Consider the following 9,103-nt stretch of genomic DNA (forward strand, 5'->3'; position numbering starts at 1 on the left):
TCAGTACATAGCTGTCCACTTTGTTCAAATTATTGGGTGTTTATAACAATTTCTGTTGCCTCCACATTGATTCTACAGTAGGCGTAAAATATTTCCTCTTACAAATGACGGATGTTTCATCAAAATGGATTTGATGGTCTTTATGAATGGCATGCTTTGCCACAGCAGACTTCTATGGCTGGCAACAACATAAATTACTGTGGTGTTCCTTAACCCTTCTTGTTACCTCCTACACGTTTAGCCGACATGAATAGATCAGGAGGAACAAGGTATCATATATATTCCAGCACAGATTAGATCAACAGGATCTTTAACAGATTGCAAACAATTTCCTATGATAATTTTGGAACAGTCACTATTCGTAGTTATTTTAAGAAGCTGAAGAAACTTTAAATATTATTCATTTTGTAGTTTATCTAATAGAGGTACAAATTATATAGAAAATGTGGAATGCAAGAAGCTATAATCAAAGTAATTTGTTATAAATGTTCATAAAATGGAATACGTAATTGTTAATGTATGTTTCTTCTGTAAGCCATAAAATTTGTATAATTTACACGGCAAGCTGTAAAGCTGTAGAGGGGAAGAAGATCTTTGATTGTGTGAAGAGCAGATGATTAAAGTTGAAGCTCAAGCTGAAAATAGTTTGTATAAGTCTACAAGTGACTCTCTTCTCAGAAGTTATTAATGCATTAACTCTGTGGTCTTTTCTTCCTTTCTGATAGAATATCCTACACATTAGTATGAATCCTAATTTCTGTATTAATAATATACTGTTTTTATAAAAATTGACCAGATGACAAACAAAGTAGGAATGATCATTATTTGAAGATAAAGTTGGTACTCAAGAAATTGGGACAAATATTTGTTTATAGGAAGAAGAATTAGGGATTGGAATAATTTACCATGGAAAATATTAGATACATTTCTAACTTATTTGAAATCAATGAAAACAAGATAAGGAAACAATTGTTAGGGAATATGCCACCTGGGCGACAACCCTAAATGCAGATCAGTAGTGAACAAAATTGAAATAAGGATGGTAATTATTATATAGTCTCTTGTCAAGTCTAGGCACAGTAGTGTAAATGTGGTCTGCCAAGTTACAGTAAAAGACAACTGATGCATTTCATTTGTTATTTACTATAGACCAAGAAAAAAAAAAATTTTTATCCTCACCTTTCTTAATTTAATGATGATCATATCAGTCTCACTGCTGGGTCTTCTGAGGTTAATAATTGATATTCGCCTCCACAACTTTGTTGTCGTGACGTCTTTTGCTTCCTGAAATCCAGAAACACAATGAGAAAACTGTCAAATGATTGGTGCCTGTAAAGACATTCAATGGAAACTATCATCTTAGGTAAAGATCTTCAAATTTATATATTTACTTTCTTCTTTATTCTTGCAGATTAAAAACCTTCAGCTGGAAATTGTATCAGAAGATGCTTACAGACTGTTCTTTTAAGGGGATAAGAAATGACAGTCAGCCTTTACCCAAACAGATGGAAGATGACTTAAGGTTATTTTCATTGTTTATTTTAGGATATTAATTTGCTGCCATAGTAACAAGATCATGGCCATATGAATACTATTTAGATATTGTTAAATAATAGAATTTTATATTATTTTATTTTGTGTAATTATCATAAAAATTACTTGAAAGCTTGATACTGTTATTAAATCATTTTCATACTTTGTTCAAAGCACAAAGAGATTGTATTGTATGGTACATCAAATCTTGCTCTTTGAAGAATACACCTGTTGCAACTGTTATTGGTTCATTAATCTACATTTCTGCCTGTTGCTTTATCTTGATCAATGTAGCATCTTTGCATTTCTCTTTTGATACAGGTCAGAGTAAAATGTAGCTTTCAATGAAGTCTCAGTCCCATTTATGTCAGTGTGGAAGCTGCTGAGGTATGGGTGGGGCTGAGTAATGACGTTCAAAGCACGTCTAGTATGTCTGGATGCTATGAAACATACTGCTCATAGGGCCAGCTGTATTGCAAAAGAGTACTTTATGGCCCAGTGAGGAAAGCAATGATAAACTCCCTCACTTCTCATCATGACTAGTATGCCTCATTACAGCACTGCCATTGGTTTTTATGGTTTCCCTATAACTGCATAACCTTTGTTGGTGCTGTTTGGGGATCTAACCAGCCATTGTGCTGAAGACTTAACAGAGAGACAGTCTAAATTTCTGAAATTATTCCTCTTGCCCACAACCAGCAGGCACTGGGAAATGTGATGGAAGGTCTCAATAAAGATTTCCAGAAGATTTACTGCAATTTGGAAAATAAATGTAAAACTGTTCTGCATGATTTATTTAATCGTCATGTACAGTATTGGTAGAAAGATGCTAAGACATAAACCAGAATGTATTTGCTTGTTTTGTAGACTTTGAAAAAGCTTTTGACAAGGTCCAACATGGGAAGCTTCTGGAAATTCTATAGTTCCTGGCATAGATAACAAAAACTTAAAAATTATTGCCAATCTTTACTGGTATCAAAGAGCTAAAATACAAATAGAGAACAAAAAAATTTCACATTTGTAAAGGAGTTTGACAAGGATGTGTATTGCCTCCATTATTGTTTAATATCTACTCCGAGGAGTTGTTCAGAGAGGCTCTGGAAGGTGTAGAGGATGGCATTTTTATAAATAGGTAATTATTAAAGACATGATACTGTATAGGCTTTTGGGCTTATGCCATGTCAAGAGAATAAGCTGAAATTCTTAACATTTCAGAAGGAACTGTGCTCTGCGTCCTCAGAAGAAATCTCGACTGTCTGCAAGAAAGGTTTCTTAAACAATGACACTTTAAATTTGGAATGTTATAATAGAAGTGGAAAGTGGTACATTCATTCGCTACCAGATGGCCCCCAGGACGTGGCAACACTAGCGTTCGAAGCGGAAGCTGACTGGACCATCACAATCAGTCTAAGCGGTTCACATAACGTGTTTGCGTAACACATGACATTGGCAGGTGAATGCCACAGACACAAGCCTGGGATGAAACGTGGCAATGAGGAACGTACGAATTTGGAAAACACCGAGACGAAATAACAATAGTAAAGGGACTGCGAAGGGAACTACCTACGTAAATTCTTAATGGCTGGCAACCAGGTATTACTTAATTGATAGCCAGTGTCCCTGTTGAAACTGTTAGGATTTTTATGTATTTCCACAGTTTCCCGTATAATCTTGGACCTGTAGTGTCTAGTGTGAGTAAGAGCTCAAGCATCTTCGAACATGACATCATGACCCGATGATAAAGCGTGCTCAGCTATTGCTGATTTATCTAGTTGGTTGAGACAAATATTATGTTCATGTTCTTTAATACGGGTACCAATGGACCGGCATGTTTGGCTGACGTATACCTTACCGCAAGTACAGGGAATTTCGTATACCCCAGGAGGTAAAAGCGGGGACAATTTGTCTTTGGTTTTACTCGAACTGTGAGCAATTTTAGTGGTGGTGCCAAACACGATTTTTATATTGTGTTTGCGGAAAATCTTGACAATTCGATCTGTGGTGTTGTGAATGTAAGGCAAGTAGGCAGTTCCCTTCACTTCTTCCTTTTGTGAGCTTTGCTTGGTTGTTTCTCTGGGATGTAGGGCTCTATGAATCTGCAAATCGCTGTAACCATTACCCTTGAACGCAACTTTGAGTGTGTCCATCTCCACCTGGATATGTGATGGCTCACAAATTCGTCTCGCCCTCTTGGCGAGTGTCATGAGAATGCCTTGTTTTATGCTGGATGGTGGTGAGAATCTGCATGAAGATAGCGGTTTGTGTGGGTAGGCTTACAATGGTCGGTATGTCCCAAAGAGCCGTCCGGTTTCTTTCTTACTAGAACATCCAAGAAAGGAAGGCATCCGTCCGACTCCATCTCTATAGTGAATTTTATTGACAGATGTTGCTGATTTAGGTGGTTTAGGAATAGATGAAGTTTCTCAGGTCCTTCTGTCCAGACCAGAAATGCATCATCAACATACCTCCACCGTATCATAGGCTTGACGGGTGCTGAACAATAGCCTCCTCCTCAAAATGCTCCATAAAGAAATTAGCTACTACGGGCGAAAGTGGACTTCCCATAGCTGCTCCGTCCATCTGTTCATAAAAATTCCCACCCCACAAGAAATAGCTGGACGTCATGCAGTGGTAAAATAGCTTGGTAATGTCCTCAAGGAACAGGTGTTCAATGAGAGACATGACCGAGTCAATCGGCACTTTAGTGAACAAGGACTCCACATCGAAACTTCACCAAAAGTGCATTAGGTTGAAGGGTTATGGTTGACAGCTTGTTGAAAAAATACCAAGAGTCCCTGATGTATGATTAAGTATGTACTATGTGTGGCTGAAGCAATTTGCTTAGATATTTAGCCAGAGCATACATAGGAGCACCTATCGCACTAACAATAGATCTGAGGGGAACAACTTTTTTATGGATCTTAGGCAGTCCATATAATCTAGGTGGCACTGCATCCCCCAGGGACAGATGTTTAGCCTCCTGTTTTGGAACTGAAGATTGCCTTAAGAGCTTCACGATGGCATTGGACACACAAGTGGTGGGGTCATGTGAGCTCAGTCTGTAAACAGGCTCTAACAATATAGCCGAGATCTTATTCTTATACTCGTCAGTGTCCATAACCACTGTCGCATTACCCTTATCAGCTGAGAGAACAGTCAGTTCAGAATCATCTCTAAGTTCCTTCAGAGCTCTCCTTTTGCCTCTTGTTAAATTGGGCACGGGTACAACAGCGGACCTTATGAGTCGTGCAATGTGCAATGCCCTTGAGCTCTGGTGTTTTCATCGTATGCTCAGAATATCTTAGTTGTATCACATAATGAATGATGTTGTTTTTGCAGCACGTGAAAAAACAATTAGAAGTAACAAAGACCATAAAAGAAAGGAAGACAGCGTACTTTGGCCACATAATGAGTAACCTCCAACAACTCATACTTCAAGGAAAAGTAAATGGAAGAAGAGGCCCTGGGCAATGACCCAATTCCTAGTTGGAAAACCTCCACCAGTGGTCCAATTCATCATCAGCTGCCTTATTTAGAAGAGCTGTTAGTAGGAAGGCCTGGACCAGTTTGACTGCCAATGTCGATTGAGGATACGGCACTTCCAGAAGAAGATGCTTGATAAGTTTGGTAATTAATACTGAAGACAAGGAAAAGAATAAAGTTTTAAACTCCCAATTCACTCAATATGTGAATAATTCATGAGCTTTTCATCATAATGTGTTATTATTACTTAGTACATGGTTATGGTACACATAAGTTGAGAGCATTATCTCAATAAAAAAAAATTTTGAAGATGTTTGTGCGGAGTATGGCATTGTATAAAAGTGAAATATTTGTATTGTGTTTTTATTTCATGTTCAATACACTACTACTACATATAGGTCTACACAGATATTAATTACATAGGGTAATGTAATGCATCATGGAAGTTATTACATTATGAAATAACCAATAACAATAAATATAGTCTACTAGAATAACACCCAGGCTTGCTTGTCATAAGAGGCAATTAAAAGGGTCCCAAGGCTCTTAAATTTGTAGTGTAGGTTGGTGAACACGAGGCCCTTAGCTGAGTCCTGACATTGCTTCAACCTACTTATGTAAGGCTCATCACTTTCATCTATCCTATCTGACCTCACTTGGTCATCTCTTGTTCTTGTTCTTTTCTTTCTTTGGCCATTACCTTCATTCTTTGAAGTGTTGGATCTCTTCAACTTTCCCTCTGATTAGTTAATAGAGGATGATTGCTTGGTTGTACTTCCTCTTAAAACAATAATCACCACCATCACTACCACCATCATCATCTCCCACCCCCATACCGCTGGGCTGAACTTGGACTTAAAAACTTAAAACTGCATCTTGAGTTCATTTATTCATCTCAGCGACCCCAAAAACTATGGATTCTACATTAATATTGGTCATTTTATATTGTTTTTATATTTCAACCCCTTTTAACCCCCACCCCTAGGGGTACTATTCGGGATGAACTTCGACTTAAACAGCATTTTGAGTGTCATAGTTCATCTCAGTGACCCCAGAAACTATGGATACGACACTAATATCGGTCGTTTTCAATTACTTTTACATTTCATCCCTTCCCCTAGGAATGGTAGAGGTGTTCTGCCCCCACACTACTTATTCTATGTAGAAAGTCATATTTGTACCAAGTTTGGCTCATGAAACATGGCGGTGTCTTTGCATCTTACTATATACAGCATTTATTACCGGACTATCATGATATAGCGTAAGCTACTGTTGCCTAGTGACAATCTGTCCATCAAATTGATCCAGTCTTGGTGTGGCTTTGCAATTACATAAAATTATGTAAAATTCCCCATCATAAAAAAACTACCCATCGGATTTTGTCCAAATCACTTCATAAACCCTCTCAGAAGTCATAAGAACAAACTCTGAAAATGTCAGCAAAATTGGTCCAGTATTTTTGAGTCAATTAATCTCAAATATACCAACATCCACTTTTATATATATATAAGTTATATAGATTAATGATTTTAATACATATTCAAAGTATTATTTCAGAATTTGTACAAAGTTAGCTAAATCTGGCTTATTTCTTTAGCTTTCTTATAATATATACTGTATTTAGCCAAACAGATTAGAGTAGATGTAGAGCGTAGTAGTTATGATAGCACAAAATTGGGTGGTATGGAGACCTGCATCAAACCTGTCTATGAACATGACCCAAACAACAACGTCCTGTAGTTACTTTCAAGAAAATGAAGTACTCTATCAACTATTATGTTGTGTTAAAAAAGCCTCCAAGGCCCTCACAAAAGCACAAGGACCCTAGTTGTCAGTATTGGTTCTACTTATCTGACCTTACCAATTAATTTCTTTCCAGACTCCAATGATATCAAGTTTTGTATGGTTTTCTTAGGAGCCTTCCATTTTCCTGCCTATCAAGGCTATAGCTGGTCATTTTTCTTCAAAGCATCAAGCCTCTTCCTCTATCTTACATGAATATTATTGAGAAGGGCAGATAATACTATTATTTTTTTCCTTTAAAATAACAACCACAAGATGTAAAATTAGCCTGTGTCACTTGGAAGATGATTTATACTTATGTTCATCTTGTATATTATACTCAACTTCAAGTAAGTTGTCTGTGCCTAAGTTTCTGGAATTCCTTTCTTTAAGAACCATAGCTTTTAACATGTTTCATATAATTCTGTGCCTTTTTTCCTTCATCATCATCATCTTTATCTTTACCATTGTATCCTTCCAGCAAGCTGGGTAGGATGTTCCTGAATGATTTGCCTCCATTCTGCTCCATATTGATTTACTTCTTTGTTTTATAGTTTCCCCATTTTCTTTCCTAGTTTCTATTTCTTCTTTAATATGAAATCATCCAATTGGTCTTTTCTCCAGTACTTTCCTGTCCAAGTATTGTCTTGGTGTTTGGCTCTCCCTCATCCTCTTCACATGCCCAAACCATCTGTGTCATGCAACAGTCAGTCTCTCTGCCACTGATAGGCCCACCTGCATCTCTTCTCTGATATCCTCATTCATAATTTTATCTCTCTTAGTTTTCTGCATGACTGACCACAGAAACTTCATTTCACATGCTTGTAATTTGCTCAGTTCTCCTTGATTAATTATGCAGCACTCCAGGCTGTATGTCATGATAGGCAGGAGATATGTTTCAATTAAATATGGTTAATTTGGCTCTCACAGGAACTCTCTTGTTCCAAACTAGGTCCTGCATTTCGTGGAAGAACTTAGATCCCTTTCTTTATTCTACACTCCTAGTTTGGCACTTCCATCACTTGATATTGTACTTCCCAGGTAAGTGAATTCAATTCACATTCAATTTTCTCTCCCTCTGGCATAAGGTTGCTCTGGGTAAGTGTCCTCTCATACTCATTGCTATGGTCTTGTTTGTACTTATTGTCAGCCGGTGTGCTTTAGATTTAGAGTTCTAGTCATCTACTCTTCTCTGTACCTTATCTTGGCGTTTTCCTTACATTCTAAAATTATTCACGAAAATAATGTTTTGATAATGATAAATCCTTTTTTACAGTTAGAAGAATTTAGGCATAAAAGAAATGAAGATCTAAGAAAACAAAAGAGTGTCAGACACAATCACAAAGAACAGAATAATATTTTTTGGTAACATAATGAGATGGATAACAGCAGAATTACCAAAAGAATTTTCAACCACATTTACAAGAGCAACAGCAGTGACCAGTGGATCCAGGGAATGAAGAAGGCTATGGATAAGATATAAAACAAGACAGAACACCTTTCAGAAGATTAATACAAAACTTCAAGGGTTTCCAGGAGAAGGAGAAGGAGAAGGGGAAAGGAGAGAGGAGGAAACAGTACAGTAAGTGAATTTGTGTCCTCATCCCGAGAGGGTGCAGTTCTTTCCAGGCACAACCCCCAATGGGGGTGAATTGCATATACCATTTGTACCACATACTAGCCCTCTTGCCATTCTTAAATCACTGACAGTACCAGGAATCGAACCCAGGCCTCCGAGGACGGCAGCTAGTAATGCTAACCATTATGCTACCATAGTGGACAGCAGTACAGTGAAAGAAAAGAACTACTGTAAAAGAAGAAAAGAAGCATGAAGGCAAATTCATAGGGTTACTTTATGCCTTCCATAGATGGCTAAATTGGATAAGAAAAAGAAATAAAGCTTATAATCACTTGCTGCTTATGAAATTAGAATTAAACATCCAGTACACAGGTATTGATTATTTACTAGTATTCCACGGATGAAAATAAACGGCTGGATTTCCACGACAGCATCGTGTACAAGCCTGACTTTGAGTGCAATGAAAGGCAGTTTTATTTACAAGTAGCTGAGGATACTGGTGGGACCATTTATCTAACGAGATTGTAACTCAGGAACTGTGTGTTTGGGTGTGCAGGTGTGTGTGAAGAGTAAGGAGAACCATGATGTATGCACAAATCACTCAAATAACTGTGTTACAAAAACATCAGCACATTGCCTCAATATCATGTGCTTTGGTTGCTGTGCGATTAGGAAGTCAAGGTGATTTACAGCAGGGAGAGAGAAGTAATTAGAAAAGTAACAGTG

The 9,103-nt window shown here is 37.5% G+C and overlaps 1 protein-coding gene across 2 annotated transcripts in view; it reads right to left on the bottom strand.

Moving 5' to 3' along the window:
* The window catches only part of LOC136856948 (uncharacterized), a 674,709-nt gene that overhangs the window by 27,150 nt on the left and 638,456 nt on the right, over window positions 1–9,103 (bottom strand). For both annotated transcript variants that reach the window (XM_067135239.2, XM_067135238.2), the window contains exon 10: window positions 1,180–1,284. In XM_067135239.2, the coding sequence (XP_066991340.2) occupies window positions 1,180–1,284 (105 nt within the window). The remainder of the gene's footprint in view (window positions 1–1,179; window positions 1,285–9,103) is intronic.

The sequence above is a fragment of the Anabrus simplex genome, chromosome 1 (genome assembly GCF_040414725.1).
Source record: "Anabrus simplex isolate iqAnaSimp1 chromosome 1, ASM4041472v1, whole genome shotgun sequence".
In the NCBI taxonomy this organism is placed as follows: domain Eukaryota; kingdom Metazoa; phylum Arthropoda; class Insecta; order Orthoptera; family Tettigoniidae; genus Anabrus; species Anabrus simplex.